The 21,081-nt window shown below is 42.5% G+C and overlaps 1 protein-coding gene across 1 annotated transcript; it reads right to left on the bottom strand.

The window, feature by feature from the left end:
- Nucleotides 1–353: 353 nt before the first annotated feature.
- On the bottom strand, nucleotides 354–20,965 carry LOC118422785. The gene is made up of 9 exons (XM_035830541.1): nucleotides 20,830–20,965; nucleotides 13,942–14,127; nucleotides 12,634–13,614; nucleotides 11,041–11,182; nucleotides 9,697–9,809; nucleotides 9,101–9,193; nucleotides 6,850–6,985; nucleotides 2,559–2,676; nucleotides 354–2,185 (listed from the first exon to the last, which is right to left on the bottom strand). Exons 1-9 carry the CDS (start codon nucleotides 20,961–20,963, stop codon nucleotides 1,953–1,955), a joined length of 2,136 nt encoding a protein of 711 aa, XP_035686434.1. The 5' UTR covers nucleotides 20,964–20,965; the 3' UTR covers nucleotides 354–1,952.
- Nucleotides 20,966–21,081: the final 116 nt, after the last annotated feature.

The following is a 21,081-nucleotide window of genomic DNA, read 5'->3' as shown; positions in this document are numbered from 1 at the left end:
ATTTTGTAGGTTTTACACTGCGAATATTGGGCATTTCTAAATTCATCATTCTGTGAATATTTTCATAAGGTTAGAAAAGCACTGGATAAGGTTGGTACAAGTGCCTTTATTCACAACTAGTGTCTACAAATAAACAATGTAGCCTCAATGTTTAAGTATTGTCATTTTGTTTTGTTTGAACCTTTATTTATTCTTGAGATGTCCAATTCGTCCTGCAGGCCGCTTTTCATTGAGGTCATGGGAGGTAAGGGTGAGATATGATGTAACGGAGATACAGATTACATTGAGTACTAGTAATAAATCTACATCTATTAAAATCTATCCAAGGTCAATTATTTTCATATATAAAAAAATAAGCATTGTACGTTTATTGTATTGAGTATTTCTGTATTACATTATACTCTTAAAAAACCATATGACAGATACGACTATATACAAGACACAAATGACATAAACGCATTTATTTTTTGCAAATTTTCACTTTTGGAACATCTGGTGAGACATGGAACCATGGCTGAAAGTGAGCAGCACCGCAATTACAATTCTCAACATTTCTCCTTTACCTCTGACTAACAAATACAAATAAATACATAAAACACAGGTCGAGGCAAGTTCACTGTTTACACGTGGTGTACTTGTATGGATGTAGAAAAAGGAATGGGTACTCCTTTGTGAAAAGCTTTAGAAATGCTACAAAATGATTGAACTAAACATACTGTGCAACGTACACGTGACCTGAGCAAATGCATACGTCTAGACCAGGGTTGTAGCCAGCCTGGAATCATTTTCAGTCCCCTCGATTTTGAATCCAAGGAACGAGACGTCGAGCCGAAGGCATAAGGTTCATAAGGGGATCTGGGGGCATACTCCCCTGAAAAATTTAGAAATCTAGACCCTCTGAAACCCTATTTCCTGCATTTTGAGGTGTAAATTTTGCTGGTAGACTACATGTAAGCTGTTCATCTGTTTTGGTGAAAAATTACACAAGTTAGAACACATTTTTTAAAAATCTTTACTGACATATAGATTTTTGTCCATCACAGAGGACGGAATGGGCAAATTTTTTCTGTCCCCAGCTGCAAAATTCCTTCAAAGGACAGAAGGACTGGCACTGGCTACAACCCTGGTCTAGACCCTTTTTTCTAGACAATGTTCGAAAATATAAAGAGATTAAAAAGGCTTTGATACGAATGATGATGGCCTGCATCATATCATACAACAAAAGTATGATGAGAAATATTCATATAAAGACTTTCTTTGGCCCCCTGTGCTATTTTGACAAATTTAGTTCCCATCTTATGTTAGTACCGTACTCAATTTGTGGATGCAGTTCCATACTTAACCGATAGGGAGCCCTTTTTATACCGTCCTCAAATATATACGTGTGATTCGAAAGGAACTTAAATAAGTTGATAGATAGCTATTTATGTTGTGTGGTCACCATATTGCAAGTACGCCAGGGCGTTGAAAAATATGAGTGTTTATTCATTGGAAATAGATCTTTGGCATATTATGTCATATCTCTGTGCTGAGAAAGTCAACACTCATACTGCAATATTTACAAATTTGTGTCCAAAAACTTTGTCACATTGAAGAATGATGTCAGCGAAGGCATTGTATGTACAAACCACAAACAAAACAATGAGAAGACAATAAAAGCTGGCATTCTCTAGTATAAAACCTCTACAATAAGGCGGGTAAAGGTCCTAAGTACGCATGCGTGGTGAGAGGCTTTGTGGGTAATATGTCAAAGGTTACGGCCCCTAAATTGTAGATTATTCGCCACGCTTTACACATGTCCAGATCTGCCTATGTATCAGGGGCCTTGGACTTTGACATATTACCCACAATGCATTTCGCCGCGCATGCGCATTAAGAACAGCGAGCCTTCTTATTCAATATTCTTTGCAACTAGTTATCTTATAACCTATACAATATTTCTGCATTTTTTGTTAAGAGTCTCTACATTTATCTGTTTGTAAGTGTAGTATTCCCTTTTTGTGAAGCTCCATGAGGTTGACGTACTCGTCGTCCATTTTGTGCCACTTGTTGAGTCGACCTCGCTGACCTTTGGAGTAGTAGTGATAGGGCAGCACGTTTCCCGCGGTGTCCACTGGGAAGGGCCAGAACCCGTACAGGTACACTTCCTCGCAAAACTGCAGGGCGGCGCTCGTCAGAAACATGCCTGGAGAAAATGGTAGCACGCTTTAAATTTGTTCAGTGACTCGTGGATAGCCAGTGGATTAAAACGAACAAGATTCAAGAACAGAAAAAAATAAACAAACAAAACAAAAACAAAACAAGACAAGCAGAGACAAAATAAATGAAATGGAACTATCCAAAGGCTTTTGTTGATGTTTGACACGTGACTAATAATCAGAGACAGAAATTATCAAATGCTACACATCGCTACAAGGAAACAGAGCTCAATTAGAGACAAAAAAGACTATGATGATGATAAGGAAACGATTCATGAATGTATCTTGGTATACAGCACATTGAAATAATAACATGGCACAGAATATTAAGAACGGCACTTTGTGTACATGTTTACACACCTGTAGATAGTCTCGGAGCCCTGGTGAATCCCCTCTGTCTCCAGTAGGTGTTGGTGCATGCCATGTAGCCAGGGTTGGCGAACACCACGGCCTGGGGCGCCCCAGCCTTCTTCAGCACCTGGTCAGGAAACAACAAGAAAAAAAGTCTAACCTTCAAGTACTATTGTCCATGGAAGTAACCATCGAGAACTACATGTTGTATTACATTCATACACTGAAGGACGTACCAACTTCAAAGTATTTGATGACAGCCCAGAAAAGAACAAGAAGTAGCCATGCCTTCCCTATCCCTATCCCTATCCCTATCCCTATCCCTATCCCTATCCCTATCCCTATCCCTATCCCTATCCCTATCCCGAGAACCGCTAGGAGGCGCTTTCATAGCTGCCCGCACTTTTTAACACGCCCGTCAGTTTCTTCAGAAAAGTAGTCTTTTAAGTTACTTCAAGTTGCCATCTGACGAGAATCGGCCGGTAGACAAGTTGGAATACCACCCCCGGTACTTTTGAGAAGCAGGCTGGGACGATTTTCCTGTTTCTGAGTGAGATTTTCAAACTTCCCTGGAACGACGCCGACCTATGGGGAGGGCTGTGACGAGACAAAGGAATCTCTCGACTTGGAGATCTAAGCTTTAATCCTTCGTGCTGGGAAGGTGAGCCGTTTCTTACTTCCACTGCCTGAGATGCCTACATGGTACAAGTACGAGCCACCTACGAGCAGTAAAACACAGGAACTCGACAGCTGCTGACATGAGAACTGCAAGAAAAAGTAAGATACACTGATATGTTTACCTCAGTCAAACGCCGGGTCACTATAGGTCATTCGACATGGCCGTTCACAACACGCTGTTTTACTCTTCGTCGGCCCTTCGGGCATTCATGTCTTTCTCAAAACTGTCTACTAATGTGAAAAGGTCAATCACAGAATGCGGGATCAAGAAACTGTTCCACGCCAGGGGATGTCGCGGGGGGAAGAACATCACCAGACCGATACCTGTTGTGCTGGGTAACCGCCCCGTAATACCCCTTATCAAGCGCACTTTGCACTCTATGTTGCGGGAGAAAGTCCTACAGAACCTTGGGAAGACGGGAGATGAGAAGAAGAGAGAACACCTCTCAAGGACACCTTCAATCCTGCTATGTAACCCCAGGTCGTTGGTAAACAAATTAGAAGAATTCCAGACCATTCTTCTAAACAATAGCATAGACATTGCAGCCGTGACGGAGTCGTGGTTCACACCTGACATGTCAGAGACACACCTTGCTGTGGATGGGTACAACCTGTTTTCGAAATGCCGCACAGACAGACGAGGGGGAGGGGTTGCCCTGTATGTTAAAGATACCATCCCAGCCAAAGCTGTACAAGACAGCTCTGTGCCACCTGAACTAGAATGTTTATGGATATCGGCCAGACCCAGACGCCTACCCAGAGGCCTATCTGAACTGATCATCTGTGCTGTATACAACCCTCCAGCATCCCGCCATGAGGATATACTTGTGGGTCACCTACTTACTGAAACAGATCGCTTACGAACGCGAAACCCAGAAGCAGGGATAGTTCTAATGGGTGACTTTAACCGACTCGACACAAAGGACATCTGCAGTGGAAACGGACTGACCCAAGTGGTCGAAATGCCCACTAGAGGCCAAGTTATTCTTGATGTTATTATCACAGACCTCCAGCCATACTATGACAATACCAGTGATCACTAGTCCTCTCGGCCTTAGTGACCATAACATGGTTCTGTGGAAGCCTAAGTCACACCATGTACACAACGAAACTAAAACAAAGTCAGTTCGCCCTATGCGGGACTCAAATATCCGCGCGTTTGGTCAGTGGCTCTGTTCGTATCAGTGGCAAGAACTGTACGAGGAACCTTCCTGCGAGATCAAATCAGCCATCTTCTACGAAACCATTGGAAATGCAATCGAACACTTCTTCCCCACCCGCCAAATTAAAATGCATGCTACAGACAAACCTTGGATCACTCCAGAGGTAAAAGCTCTTATCTTCAGAAGACAGAAAGCCTTTAAAGAAGGTAAAACTCTGCTTTGGAAGTACCTCAGGAACAAAGTAAACCGCGAGGTGAAGAAAGCTCGGAGGTCCTATTACAGTGACCGGATTGAAACATTGCAGAAAGAGAATCCAGCCAGCTGGTACAGGGAGATCCGTGGGTTGCTGAACATGCAGCACAAAGAACTTTCTGTCAGTATTCCGGATAACGAGTCAGCGGACAGCCTTTTCATCGCTAACTACATAAACGAACAATTTGCAACAGTAGCACAAGGACGTCCCAGCCTTGATCCAGCACAGCTGCCTGCATACCTGCCATGCGGGGCTCCACCGCCAGAGGTCCACGCCTGGGACGTGTGCCCTATTCTGCAAAAGCTGAAAGTAGGGAAAGCCCCAGGCCCTGATCAGTTGAGCACGAGAGTTTTAAGAGAATTTGCCTATGAATTGAGCCAACCAGTTGCTGACATTTTAAATACATCGTTTAAAGAGGGATACGTACCTCAGCAGTGGAAGGATGCCATAGTTGTGCCCCTCCCTAAGTGCCAACCTCCCTGCATCAGTAAACTGCGCCCAGTCTCCCTAACGTCTCAGCTAGCAAAGGTGGCTGAATCATTCGTAAGCAAGTGGCTGTTACAAGACATTAGGACCTCACTCGACCCACAACAGTATGGCTGTCTCAAGGGAAAGTCAACTGCACACTACATGGTTAGTTTGACTGACCATGTGGCTAGAAACTCTGATAGATTGGGCAACATCACCACACTCGTTATGACTGACTTTTCTAAGGCGTTCGACCGGATCGACCACACCATTGCCATCACCAAATTACTTGAGCTTGGAGCGCGACCATGCTTGATTCCATGGATATCTAACTTTCTGACCGACCGCCGCCAACGCGTCAGGTATCGCAATGAACTCTCTACATGGCAGACGCTTTCTTGTTCAGTACCACAGGGAACTCTACTTGGGCCCCTAATATTCCTGGCCGTGTTTGATGATGCTGTTAGAGAGTCACCCCTTAGTGAGTGGAAATTTGTTGACGACCTGTCGTTGGCCGAGTCTCGACAACACAATGCACCATCCATCATGCAAGAAGAGCTCGATGACTTCAGTCTGTGGGCCAGTCAAAACCACATGCTGTTGAATGCTGATAAATGTAAGATCATGATATTCTCGTTTATGAAGCTTCCGCCTGCCCCGCCAATTCTCAAAATCAATAGAACTCCGCTGGAGATCGTGGTAGTTACCTGTCTAGTAGGAGTATGGTTACAATCAAACTTAAAATGGGATACGCAGGTATCAAAAATGATCTCCAAAGCCAACGGAAGACTCTTCATGCTTCGAAGCCTGAAACGGTTCAACGTTACGGTGGATGACTTGCTTCAAGTATACACGTCCTATGTCAGACCCGTATTAGAATACTGCGTTCCAGTATGGCATCCCGGACTCACTAAGGAGCATACTGTCCGGTTAGAAAGAATCCAGAAGAGAGCACTCCGTACCGTGTTAGGCGGACAGTACACGACCTATGAAGCTGCCCTGGTGCGCACCGGCCTCCAAACGCTGCTACACAGGCGCGAGGACTTGTGCAGAAAATTCGCAATGAAACTGGGCCCAGACATGCTCCCACAGAAGACAGGTCAGCTCCATGGACGAAACACCAGGAACTCTAACAAACTCAGACTGGTTAAATGTAGAACAAACAGATACAGGGACTCCTCTATACCCTACCTTGTGCGATTACTCAACGACGATGTAAAGTAATTACTGCGATGTTTTAGAGTAATGTAATCCTCTTATTTTGTGCTGCAATACGACGCTTTCAATTACCAGGAAACAATGTATTCATACATTCTTTCTACCTAGCGTTATTCGTGATTGTGTCGCCTTCAAATACCTTGTTTGATTACCAGGTAACAGCAAAGAGATATATATTTGTACTTGATTTTATCTGTGAATGTACGATTTTAAAACTATAGTTCAATTGCTTCATCCGCATGTTACTCTGTAATTTTAATTTAATGATTGAGATTGTGATTTCTGTAAGATGATACATAATTCAGCCATTGGGCTGCCAGATATCTTCCTTTTCAATAAACCAATCATCATCATCATCATCATCCCTATCCCTATCCCTATCCCTATCCCTATCCCTATCCCTATCCCTATCCCTAGCCCTAGCCCTAGCCCTATCCCTAGCCCTAGCCCTAGCCCTAGCCCTAGCCCTAGCCCTAGCCCTAGCCCTAGCCCTAGCCCTAGCCCTAGCCCTAGCTCGTACCTGGTACGTCCTGAGCACGTATGCGGTGTGCGTCAGGCTCGTGAACGGTACGGACCACAGCAGCGTGTTGCGGTTGTACTGCCGCACGTACGCCGCGAACATGGTCCGGCTGATGTTCGTCTCAAGCTTGTCGTACCTGCGATGGAAAAGCAAGCAGTTAGAAATGTCGATGAAGGTTAGACATTCTGGTAGTAAGATAAGCCAAAAGACATTTACTCAAGCAACTGGATATGATTTGGAAACGGTCAGACGTTTCAGACAACCATCCGGTGTCTTTCGTCCGACCGTGACACTAGAAGGATGTTGTTGGAGAGAGATTTTATATCCTAGCTGTAAATTGAAACGGTCAGACGTTTCAGACAGACATCCGGTGTCTTTCGTCACTAAGGAAAGACGCCGAATGACTGTCTCTGAAACGTCTGACCGTTTCTTAAATCATAAAATCATATCCAGCTTGAGTAACTGATTTTTGGCTTAAATCGAAATGTCAATTGCAAGTTCGTATCTAAATATCTATTGCCAGTGAACAACATTTAATAATGATGTGCAGGCATACAGTAAAACATCAAAGAACATGACTGAAACGGACAAGTCTTAATAGCCTAAGATCCAGCTATGTCAGGCTTATGTTAGAAGCGATATAGCTAGCGGCGGTTTGAAATGACAGAAGACGGAGCAAGGTTTGATCTTAGACCATCGAACGATGTACTAACGTTAAAAGTCGCCATTCAATGCATGTTGTCGGTTAGATATCTAGCTGGAAAGGATAAAGGATCTTTGGGATTGGGTATAGTCAGATCCGCAATTAGCTTGAAGGGTCGCTTTTTTCGAAAAAAAATGTGTCGAAAGAAATCGCTTGATAGTTTTTCATAGATAGGTAGATTTATCATGGAAACGTAGTTAAGTGGAAAGACGTGGAAAGAGGGAGAACTAGTATGCTGCTAAATTGCTTTTCCTGTTACAGCTATGAGGCGTTAAGTCAAACAAACCGACCAAAAGTAGTTCACTCTGACGTGCCGAAGCGCCGATTCTTTTATGTATCAGAAAGACAAAAAACTGGGGCGTTTCCTTAGGAAGTCAGGTGAGTTAGAAATGCCGTGACACCGTGATTCAGGTGGCTATAGCGGCGGTTGAAACGGTCGAAAACCGAGCAAGGAATAGAAAATCACTACACGGTTATATGTCTAACTTGGCCAGCGAAAGACCTCAGTTCAAATGTCTTAAAAAATCGCTGGATTCTCTTCTCTCGTAGTATGCAGAATTTCTCTGGAATTCTCTGACACTGCAGACATGACAAAAAAGAAACAAAAAGTAATAGAAGAGAGAAAGTATGCCTTTAGTTTCTTTTCCTGTAACGAGGCGTAAAGTAAAAAAATGGTAGTAAGTTTAGTCTTTGTGACGCACCGATTCTTTGATGTTAGATAAGACAACAAACAGAGGCGTTTCCTTAGGAAGCCAGGTGAGTCGGAAATGCCGTGACATCGTGCTTCAGGTGAGATAGGGAAAAGTGGAAACCCGACCCGAGCAAACAATTACAATCAGGGCGGAACGATTGGAGGCTTGTTCGGTGTTTCAGGCCGTCCTGTTATGTACCAACCTCCAGAACCTTTTTTCATGTCAACGAATAGGTGTTTTGAGAAATGAGAGCATATGTTTATAGTAGAAGATAAAACAAACAAGACCACTAAAAGAAAAAGAAGAAGAAGAAACAACGGTCCGTAAATATGGAACGCCAACTAAATGGGCAAAATCAACAACTACAGAAAGCAGAGAGGGTATTCAGCACATAGGATAGAAGAGAAAGGAAGACACAACAACAACGAAAATACTAGCAACGACAGAAGAAATACATCTAAAGCTAGTACTTTCTTAGTTGTAGACAAAAGTGGCATCTGTAATAAGCCTGTAATAAGAACTAAGGCATGTATTTGTGTGGTGTCGTGTTAGCGTAACGGCTAGGGTGTTTTGCCCAGAACCCAGAGGTTCTGGATTCTAATCTCTCGCCTATGTCGTACTCCACCCAGGTGTAAAAATGGGTACCTGACTTTGGTTGGGGAGGTACAAGGCGGTGGAAGGAGAGGGATGGGCTCCACCTTCCAATACAGTATCCTAGACATAGTGGATAACAACCCACTGCCCCTACGGCCTTGAAAAGTCTTTGAGACTATATTTCCCAATAATATTTGACTACTGTCATGGCTGAAGGGATATCGGGGAAAGTCTTTGATGCAGTACCAGGTTGCATGTTTACCTTGATTTAATGGAGTCTCCGTTCACCGTGACGATGTCGACCTTTGACCCGACGTCGGCTCGGAAACGCCCTCCCACGGGCGCCATGTTGAATCTGAACAAACACAAGTAAAAGTGTGTCCTTGAAACAGGTTGCCGCAAATATAGGGTGGTAGCTTTGTAGAGCTGTTAACAAAACTGGCATAAATGAAGAATAAGATACCTTAATGGCCAGGAACTCTTGCAAAATGAAAATTCCCTCATAGTATAGCAGAGAAGATCTTTTTAAATTGTCAGATGAGGCCAGGGAAAATTAATGTTTTGTTTCCTCTTTTCCTCCAATTTTCAATTTCAATGGAAATGAACAGAACATGTGGGAAAACGATTCTACAAAATTTTATCACTCAGATGAAACAATCTATGCCCCTTGTCGTCGGTCGACCCCTCCCCCAGGCTAGGGTCAGTATGTGTTTTCTAGGGTCGGTCGGACAGTAAAGCTAGTCTTGTGGTTGACGTATCTGTGACATACCTAATGACGAAATCCGAGCAGTCGCCAAACTGTCAAAAATGTGCCCATAAAAATAATTGGCCGAAAATCAAAATTTTGTGGTGACGTACCTGATGACGAAATCGGACGAGTCTATCTCCCTGCCGCAGCCGCTGTCCATGAGGATGCCGCTGCTGCCCACCACTGCGCAGCGCGGGAACATCTTATCTGCGAACGGGATCGCCTGGGACACAGAACAGACGATTTTTATCTTTTGGAGTGAAAGATTGATAAGCGAGATTTCTTTCAAGGTATATTTTTCTGTAAAAAAACCCCTCATGCCTGTGCTATGAAAACACAATTAGCATAGATGGTGTGATCTGTTGAAATTTGCACCATCAAATGCCTTTTCTTTCTCAGCTTTAACATATGGTTATCAAATACATGCAAAAGCCCTAGCATGTCCATGGCAAAAGATACAGAAACAGGAAGCTTTACTGCAGTACAAGGGAAAGTCGCTAGGAGGCCCATAATCGATCTTGACCTTTGTTTTTCCAACACCTACCCACATACCAAGTATCATAGCAATTCAATCAGACAATGTTGGCCAAAAGTTTCGAAAACACAAACACACAGGGACACCCAGAGACACGCCCAAAACAATACCTCAATTTTTTGTGGAGGTTATCAGAAAATTGCGAGAAAGACCCCAAAAGGGAATTGGGCCATCTGTAGGTCGATAAAGCAACAGACGCTCTGAGATCAATATTTCATTATAGTATTTCATGGGTCAACTACAACAGACTGGCCGCGAGCATAAAACAGTACTTTGCTGATGAGCACGCTTTTCCCATTACAGAATGACAAATGTGACAAATGGCAATGTGTTTATGTGTTTATCCAAAACTCGCAGATGTGATGTCATTTGTAGGAATTTGATAAATTGGTCTCTACGGATTTGTGAAGTAATGAACTAGAAATATAACATTTGCAAGCAAACACACAGAAATTACCTTCACATGGTATAAATTCTCTTCCATTTATTCTTGCTTAATATATTCAAATATGTGGTGACCAACCAGACAGCTCTGTCCTGCCACTTCCCACATGTTGTAGTCAAACACCACAATCTGTCTGTTACATCCAGTAACCAAAGTGACAGCTGTCTGGCACAGGTCATTGACCTTATTTGTTTGGAGTAAAAGAAGAAGAGAAAGAAACTGAGCGAAAATAACTCGTTTGCCTTCCGTGAAGCCCTCAGAACTCTTTCGTACACAGTGCCATTTTTGGACCACTCTTGTATATTTCATTTGTCAGTCAATGCATTTGTGGTGTGTTTTTAATCAATTGAAATTTTGTAACGATCTATAATGTTTGCGATCTGTAATTAAGTTTGTTAATCAATCTAAAACTATCTATAAACAGCCTTACCGTTGGGAATGTATCAAACAGCGTGTTGTTGACCTTGACCTTACCGTAGGGAATGTATCGAACAGCGTGTTGTTGACCTTGACCGTGGTGTTGGAGACGTCATATCTGAGGCTGGATCCCAGCGGGATGTTTTTCTTCGTGACGAAGAAATGGTTCCTGGCGTTACACGTTCTCTCCAGGTCAAATCTGTGGGGAAAAGATCATACGGTAAAATCATAATATTTCAGAGGGACTCTTCATTTCATTTATCTATTTTACCAGTGTAGCACAACCCAGGTTTTGAGGTGTCCCTGGATACATAAAAACGAGGAGACTCAACAGATATGAGAAGTTTGCGGTAGCACCATGCACTGTAGTATCTTACCGCCATGGAAAATGTTCGCGGTAGTTTTAAGTTCGCTGTGAATTGGCAACGCAAAAACCGCGAACATTTCTGCATTTACAGTATTTTGCAGAGGCACACCAGCCTTAATCCAGAGTGCTACCATCATCTTTCGAGATAGACGGATGCCTACTACTATTACTATTACTACTATTACAACAGTGGACAGTGGATTGCCCCAAGTGTCGCAGACGAACCAGCGACAGGCAAAAATCTCTTACTATAATCAAGACGACATTGAAAACTGTAGATGGCCCAAGGTTCTAAATACGGCCTTCTTTTGCTCCATTTGATAAGGCGAGTGAACTGTGTCATTTATAATTGCACGTATTCTGGGATTCATTAATACCATTCAACTCTATGACTCAGTATTATTCGTCATATTTTGCCGTTCCAGTGCTGTAACCAGTTCAGAGCTTCTAGGTTAGCTTCATACATGTCTGAACTGGTCTTGATTTGTGCTCAGTATTGTAATAACAGGAATCCCTTTGCACCGGGTCTTTCTTGGCATCTTTGATTTTGATGTTTAAGGTCCCTCGAGTACGCTCATGGGCAGGTCGTTCCGCTCGTTAATGCATTCTGCACAAAGGAATCAAAGTCAGGAGGCCTTGGTTTCTTCCCAGGTCTCCACAAACTACCATAAACACACTTCAAAGCAATAATAGGCATACGATAGCACCAAATGAAGCGTGTGCAACATTGCATGTGCATGTTGCATCGATAATGAGCTACTCATGCAACCAAGACATCAAACCTTCCTCTATATGTATCGCAAAATCACTGAGCGCAAATCTTAGCGTGTTAGTTTATAATCATCTGACAATCCACATTGTCAAACAGGAGAGTAAGCAAGTTTTGAACTATCAAATTCTGATTTAATGCTTTCTACGTTTAGACACAAACGACTTCTTGTAGTTGAATTGTGTACATGTATTTTATCTGTTTTTTAAAATCCCTAACAGTAGAAGAAGGGTAACTTACGATGTCTACCCCAACAAGTTCTCAGGATTCGTATTTGTGATGTACCTTTTCTATGGCATTCCGTTACAGAGAAAATTAGGTTATTAAGAAGAATGTAATTAAAAACTCTGCTGCTATCATTGATCTTTGATCTCTATCTACTGAATTAAAACTAACACTATGGGAACCTACAAAAGGGGAAAGAAGCGGAGGGAGAGGATGGAGTTGAGGATGCTTTCAAATTTGGTTCCAGTTGCAGGTCGACTAAAGTAAAGTTACGTAATCAGTGACGTACCTCTTTTGTGCCAGCGCCTTGTAGTCAAACGTCCAGCTGGATGTATTTCCTGTCACGAACTTCAGAACGTCCGGCAGAATGTACTTTGTCGCCAGGTCCTTTTTGGTCATCCGTTTATGAGCGCGAGGAGAAGTCCTGTTGTTCACAGACCCGACCTCCATCTCTTCCTCAATCTCCGCAACCTCCTCCTGGAACCTCTGCGTGAATCCCCTCTTGGTGTTGCAGCGGTTTTCAATCTTAAAGTCGATCTGGTCTTGAATCTGCTCCTGGTCGTATTGCTCGTACTCCGGCAGGTTGTTCTCCGTGCCGTTGTTGATCTCCTCCCATATTCTCTTTGGTTTTAACCGCTTTCTGATGATCTTCTTGATGATCTTGATGGTCTTGGTTCCTTTCTTGGCGTAGGTAACGATGGTGGTGATGTCTCTTTCGTAGTCTTCATCTTTTGGTTTGCAAGGATCCGCAGCCTCTTCGTGGTCGTCTTTGCTGTCATCGCTCTTATCGTTAGCGTTTGGTACGTTACCTTCAGCATTCGGTCTCAGTTCCTCATTTGTCTTTTTCAGGTCTTCTTCTGTCTTCTTATCACCAGTATTTTCCGTTTGGTCTAAATTTACTCCGTCCTGTGCGTTATTTAGTAAACTCTGACCATCAGAATTTGCCTCTTTGGGCACATGAGCAGGTACTTTGCTCGACAGCATATTGTTTATGGCACTATCAACTACGGGAGAATCTATTCTCTTTTCACTGTTAGATGTTTTATTTTTATCTTCTGCTACAGACCCACTAGTTCTTGTGTCAGAGTTATTTTTAGACTCGGGTTTATCAAAATTTAGTTGCCCGTTGGAATCCACGGCAGGCGGAGGTTTCGGTCTCTTTCTGACGTATTTTTTGATGATGCGGATGATCTTGTCTCCCCTCATCTTGTACGTGACGACCGTTTTCACGACTTCGCTTTCCATTGGTGGGTCTGGGATCTTCGTGTTGCTGTGGAATAAAGAGATGATCCTAGTCAGAAGTAATGTGTTGGATATGTACAATCAGACAAGCTATCCATGTTTGTATAATTTGTACATTTTATGAAAAAAATTCTTCCACTGTCGTATCTTTATTGCAATTATACATTGCATCTTATTCTTGGCTACGACTTTTCTTTCAAGTGCAAACTCGTGGAATAAGCAACTGAAATCTCTGGCAAAATTCATGAATGAATGAATGAATGAAACAATAAAAGAGTGGAATATTAGAAGTGATTATGTTCTGATGTGAGCTAGACGTTGAAAGGAAGTGTATCAAAAGGAGATAATAACGTACTTGCTCTCCACGGAAGTTCCCTGGCGGATGTTGTTTTTAGGGAAGACCCTGGAGTCCGTGGGTAACACAGCCGCAGGCGTGGAGACAGCCGGGTCCTCTGGCTTCTCCCGGAGCAGGTTTCTCTGGACCTTACTGGGAACCACTGGGGTCCTGGGGGCCGCCGTCATGGCGTCGTTACTCTCTAATCTGAAACAAATAAAGAAAAATATTTGAATCCTTGGAACCACCATCATAGCTCCGTTACTTTCCAATCCAAAACAATTAAAGAAAAAAAAATTGAATCCTTTGAGCCACCGTCTTGGCTTCGTTACTTTCATATCTGGAACAATTACAGTAAAAATATTGATGATATACGTATGTCGCTGAAGAAAGGTAATGGATGCTACCTAAAACGTCTGACCGTTTCCAAAATCTATCACATTTATTAAGTAATTTGCGAACAAATTGGTACACAATCACACATTTCTGCTTAATTGTGTATTCGCAATCAATAACAAATCTACGAAGAAGAAAATGATTAATAAAAATCAGGAGGAAATCAACCGTAATTAAGATTTAAATGCTTGTTTCATCGGTCATGTCACTGATGGCCAACATACGTCCAACAAAATCGAACGTTATTGACTTTTGTGTGGAAATTCCAGGATTTGCCGGTCTCCATATTTTATTCGTTCAACTTTAGTGTGTTCTTATTTTATCATCATTTCAGCTGTGCTTTTCCCATTCCATGAGCACTATTCGTATACCGCTAAAATAGAAGCCAGTTAATTGCACAACGGATAGCCGCACACTACTGTTAACTGCACGGAATCCCCAAATTCGAAACCGGTGCCGTCCAGCTGGATGACTTCGCATTATTGCACGATGTGGATAATTGGACGAAATACGCTTGCAAATGGGATGTGCAATTAAGCGACTTCTACTGTAATTGCACGGAATACGCTGGTAAATGGGGTGTGCAATTAAGCGGCTTCTACTGTACTGACATTTAAGAGTCCACCTTCTCCAACTAAATAAAGAACGATGGTCCAATGCCAGCTGTAATTGACGGGTGCCTAATAACCTAATATGTCCCCTCCACGTTAATCAGCCAAGGCCGGCGCAGGTTCTAAGATCGATGTTCAGGGTCAGAGAATGTAGTCGTCATCCGTTTTTTTTGTCCTAGCCTTTCCGTTTCTCCCCTTACTTACTAACTACAGTACATTACTATGATAAGGAAAAGAAACTGCATAATACTATGGTAATTACGTTTGCATTGAGGACGACTAAACGTGTGAAAACTGCACATTTTGCTGGGGGTCCGAATGGACCCCACTCTAACGCTACGCAGATTTCCTCATTAATTTACTTCAGTATTGTGCAAAAATCTCCCCCAAAACGACGTAAAATGTTATAATAGAGTTTATAGTGGATGCTCATTGGCAAAGTCGAAGAAGGATATTTTTCGGATCAACAATGTTTCCATGTCACGTTTCCAAGACCACTGAGAGAGAAGAAAAAGGTGCATGATTTAAAAACTGGGCATTTTGCTTGAGTCTAAATGGATTCCTCTAAACTCAAAACAGATTTTCTCATTAATTTCAACACCACTGCGCCAATCGACGTAGAAATATGGGCAGCCTATGGTAGATATTTATTGGCAAAGCCATAGAAGACTTATTTCCCATCAACAATGTTTAAATGGCAGTTAAAGATATACGCCTGTGGCCCAAATGTGTGTTTGATAGTTTTAATCAGCTCAGATGGGAGTCGGTTGTTAGATCGATGTTCCGTCAATGGTGAGGGTCAGAGGGAATGTACGGTGCCGTGAAGAAAGGTGATGAATATTTCAGATCAAGAACCAGCCATGCGGCAACGGACGCCTCCCGAATAACGTAGGGAGTACGGGTCGTGATCGGGGGGATTGAAAATGGATTCCACTTTGTCATGGGGTGTTATAGATATGGTGTCTTATTTCTCTATGTCTTATATGATACGTTATTGTGTGCGTGCATATATATATTTGAAGACCTTACCAAAATCGCTGCACTTATGTTGTCAATTAAGATTTCATTTCAAAATGACAGTGACCATTTTCGAATTCTACCCAGCTACGAGTTACAAGTTAAGAAGAAAAGCTCGATAAAAGATCAACAGAGCTGAGTGTATTGCCCTGGAAAACAAATTAGGTAAAATAAAAACACAAGGCAATAGACTGCATAGACCGGCACCCCCTGTCAGATTTCATCGACTCGTACACAGTATGTGCATTTAGATGTTTGGGATGGTCTAGATTTAGAGGGGCGTAGAAGTTAGGTACGTTGGGAAGAGCTCCTTTTCTGACACAACGAATAATCGGTACAGACAGACAAAGCCCCTTTCAGATTTCAATGACTGGTGCACAATATGTGCATTTAGATGAAATACGATGTTAGGTATGATTCAGAGGGACGCGGAAGGCTGCACTGATCGATCAGTCACACATGGCCGAGCCGCGAGGAGCTGAACTTGCTCCCGTCTCATTTACTAACTCTGTCACGTGCGGAAGGTACCAACTCATAGATCATCGTAGGAGCCGACTGCAGCTAAGATTACCCTGGAAACCACACTTTTAGCCGCTATGTATCTCTATTTGTATCTACATAGCCGGTACAACCACCCTTCGGTGTAACACACCAGCTTCTGTATCTGTATCTATATAGCCGGTATAACCGCCCTTCGGCGTAACACACCAGCTTTGCAGGCACGCGGCGCGGCAGCAGCTGGTTTTATTACACTGAACAATCCGTCACGCCTAACTTTTGCACATCTATCTGCAAGTGATCTATAATGCTATCCAGAGAAGATGCCCCTACTGTGCTTGGTCAGTTGGTGATAATAAATGTCACTTATCGATAATTCTGGGAAAGTTTTTGAACACACCAATCCTTGGTTGGTAACTCTGGTACTTCGTCTACTACATTTGGCTCGAAAACGCCAAACGAGGTACTAACGACGTGAAGGTGATATCCTCTTGTTGTCAGTGGCTGTTTTCGTACCGCTAAAGTCCTTGACCAGTCACAAAGGTAAAGAGAAACATCGGTGTTCTTAAAACATAAAAGATTTTTACATGGCTGAAGTAGAGTCAGAAAGCTACATCCGTTGAATAGGGTTTAAGAAATACTAATTAGTCCACTATTTAGCTAAATTGCTCTTGATTAACTCGTAATTATCCCTCTTTAGCTCCTGACCAGTCCTGCCTTTAGATGACCTGGGTCCTTAGGTACGTGACAGCAGCTCGGGTGCATTGAACCGGGGTGATTAGTGGGTATCATGTTTCCTACGTTTTGCCGTAAATAGGTGGCGTAGGATGGCAGAATGGTTAGACCAGTGGACACGAGACACGTTTACGTGTTTGATTCCCGGCATTTCTGGTTAGATGTTGTGTAATAGGGAAAGTCACTCAACACAACTTTCCTCACTCCACCCAGGTGTAAAAATGGGAACCTGACTTCAGTTGGGGAGGTAAACGGCAGTGGAATGAGAGGGATGGGCTCCACATTCCAATACTGTGTCCCAGACACACTGCCTCTATGGCCTTAAAAAGTGACTATGTTTACCTTTTATCCCTCTACCGTAAAAAGCAAAGTCAACATGTTCTGTTCTGGTGGAGCAAGCTTTCACATATCTCCAAGTAGATGCTCCTTGTCACCTGCTTAGGGCTGGGTACCGGTACAGAAAATTCAGGTCCAGGTACGGTTCAGGTCCAGAGGATTAGGTCCAGGTCCGGACCTGAACCTGGACCTAATTCAGTATGACTCATACCAATGGTACATTTTACTACAAAGAAATCTGTTTGGTGGAGTATTAGACTTACGCTGGCGTTTTAAAATCCTACAACGCTAAATGCACCTGTGCGATTGACTGTAAAACGTGGTAGAAATTACTATGAACTCTACTCTACTTCACTGTTGTTATTTTCTTCCACCTGCAAGCGCCAAAACGTGTGAATGCCTGATGAAATAATCTGTTAATTTTGCAATCGGTCAAACATCCGGTCCACCTGATTTTTTCAGGTCCGGTTTTTCTGGACCGGTCCAATAAGAAAAACCGGTTTTGTACCGGTACGCTGCACCGATACCCAGCCCTACACCTGCTACCTATGCTCTGCTTGGAGAATGATTTTTCGCGTTTCTCGTCACTAGGATACCGTTAGACCCCTTGGTGACCTTAATACGGCAGAACTACCAAATAACGGCCGCTGGGAGGAAAATGTTATCAACGTAGGCGTGATATGAAAGGGGTCAATCTCATTGAAGGATCATAAACTAGTGATGTGGTCTAAGTTATACTGAAAACATAATAAAGCACATTATAAGACTAACAAGCCAATGATGTGTTACGTCGATGAAGGTTAGACATCCAGGTAATAAGATACGCCAAATAGCAATTACTCAAGTATCTGACCATGATTTTGGATTTTGACTCATCATGCAGAACGTGGGCAGATCACACTCGCTTGCCTTCAAACAAGAAGTCAAACACAACAATAGTAAATTGTACCTTATAGTTCATTATGCCACACCAATTTAATTTCTTGGTTCACGGATTTTTCCATAAAAAATATGGAGCGAGAGGGCGAAATAAAAATAAAAATTGTAAAATTGTTGGGGTAAAGGTAACGGCTAATCCAAAACATAAAGAAAAAAAGTTTTCAGCTTGAAAAAAGTACAAAAACACTATTATTGTACAGTAACAGCACCTGTACCCACACTTTAAGGAGCTTATAATATAAAGGCCAATTTGCTACACCAGAAAGTTGGTGAATGGCTTCATTAATGGTGAAAATTTACTGAGTGGTAATTTTATTTTTATTTTATTTTTCCAAAAAATAGGAGCGAGCGAATCCGTGAACCAAGAAATTAAATTGGTGTGGCCTTAGACATTATTATAGGAGTATGTACTCAATTTACTTTACTTTTACTTTGAGTCTGTAGGTGTAATTAGCCTTCGAGTATGATTATGCAAATAAACGTTATCATTTGAACATTTCTGGAGCCCCCTTGGCTAGGATGAAATCATTGGTATAATTCAGAAAATCGTGAAAACAGTTTTATGCACGATGATTTGCGGGTCGCGACCTTGCGTCATTGTCTGTAAATAAAAGGAGTCAAAACCCTTTTCTGTGTTATCGATTTATCCTGACATATAATCCATTCATACAGCGACAGGATATGTTGCCCGGGCTTGTCTATAGGGACGATCACGCACTTCCCTTTATATCGCCACACAATGCGCCCCCCGTCCGGACCCGGGGAGAGAATGGGGAGAGTTAACCGCCTGAAAGCGTTACCACGCCGAGCAGTGATAAGGAAAATGATCGATACCATGGCTGCACGCATGGTGCGGCTTTGTCTTCACGGAAATACTTTTTATTCCAAGCGTTTGGGTCACAACAAGAAGCTCAAAAAGAGAGGTACAGACCAGCTAGGGCAAGAAAGAAAAAAAAATTGATACACCCAAACACGAATTCTAAACGTGTGTTTTCATCCATCTGACGAAGGTCAGAGTTCTTTCCCGAAATTTACGGTGTGTCATCTTCTAGTGTTGGAACAAAGTTTTAAGTTTTTCACTGCGTGTGTTTCTAGTATAAATGTTACATTTCAGTGACATAGTGACGATCTAGTAGTTTAATTCTTCCGTGATCGACTCCATGAAAAGCATCTAATTTCGAATGCAGCTGTACCTTCCTCGATATTTCAGCCCGTTTTTAATGCACCTGTCAATATAACAATGGAAGCAGTCACAGACAATTAACAGCGCTTGTAAAGAGACCTTTTGTTGTGTGAATGGTCGATGAACTCTTATCATTCCTACTGGTATAAACCCCAGGGGAAACTTTGGAGCTGTGGTGGAAATTGTATAATTGAATGTTTTTCAAAATACACCAGATGCATGTTGTTTTGATTCTGGTGATGTTCTAATATGTAATGCCTGTAACTAAGATTCAATCCATAACCAAGGGCTACTATTGCCATGATAATGTCGATTACTCATGACTAGTACTATATTTAAGTTCACCGTGATTTAATTTCGCGTATGGAGAACATGCAGATTTCGCGGATGTTACCCCCAAACCCGCGAAATTTAATGAATTTATACAGTCTTTTGTGTCTTGCTGTTGCATGTCACAATATATGTTCTAGTATGCCTAACACTTAAAAACGCGTTTTTTCAATTGATAGGTCATACTGTGTAGGTTTAAGTGCGCCATTAATATCTAACCCTGTATCGACGAAAAGGTCGACTGTCGTCAACTGACATTACATTGAAATCGTTCAGTCGTTCAGACCCCTGTAGTACATGTTTGGTAATCTCCAAGCAGATCCTACGTTAGCATAAGATAGTATCAAAACCTGGTAGAGGAGGGAATGCTACCCAGGAGTCTTTATGCGACCAGTAAACACTTTCCGTTGTATAAGATAATTATGTAAAAAATATTTAAATTGTGTGATAAACCTTGGTGGACATAGCCTGGGAAGCATTCTTTCCTATGTTCGCTTCTGCCAGCCAGTATAGTAGAAATAGCAGAGAAGCGACTGTACATACAAGTGTATGATAAACGTCGCAGCGAACTACTTTGGCAGCTGACAGTACACATATCTGTCCACAAAAGAGCAGATCTCTTTTTGACTCAATTTTGGTGTATCTTTCACCCGAAACAAACAATGGATATGAGGTGACCCCCTTTGCTGGAATTCAGTTCTCGTGAAAGTGTCTATGACCTCACCAATTGGCTGCGATGGTTTTAATGAGATGTTTGAAAAACAGCTTGACTCATTTGAGCGGCTATGACAGGATTACTCTTGCTATCCGGATGGTACCCAGACTATGGTGGACTGCCATCACCTATATTTTGTAGTGACTAACCTGTGTATTGTATCAGATGACTGTTCCCTTGTCGCTGTCAGCTCGTGTTGTCCCACCAGCACAGACACGCCCATAAGCAGACAGGCACACAGCACCACTGACGTGATCACCCGGATAGGGTACAGGCGCGGCATTCTGGACACTGGACAAGGGAAAAAATAGTATGATCAGATTCTATTTCAGGAAGTTGTAGTGCCCAGCTTATCTCCAAGCAGATCCTACGGTATCATAAGATCAAAAGCTAACAGAGGA

The sequence above is a fragment of the Branchiostoma floridae genome, chromosome 9 (genome assembly GCF_000003815.2).
Source record: "Branchiostoma floridae strain S238N-H82 chromosome 9, Bfl_VNyyK, whole genome shotgun sequence".
Classification (NCBI taxonomy): Eukaryota; Metazoa; Chordata; class Leptocardii; order Amphioxiformes; family Branchiostomatidae; genus Branchiostoma; species Branchiostoma floridae.
The sequence above is the reverse complement of the archived record's forward strand: the minus strand, read 5'-3'. Positions and strand labels throughout refer to the sequence as shown.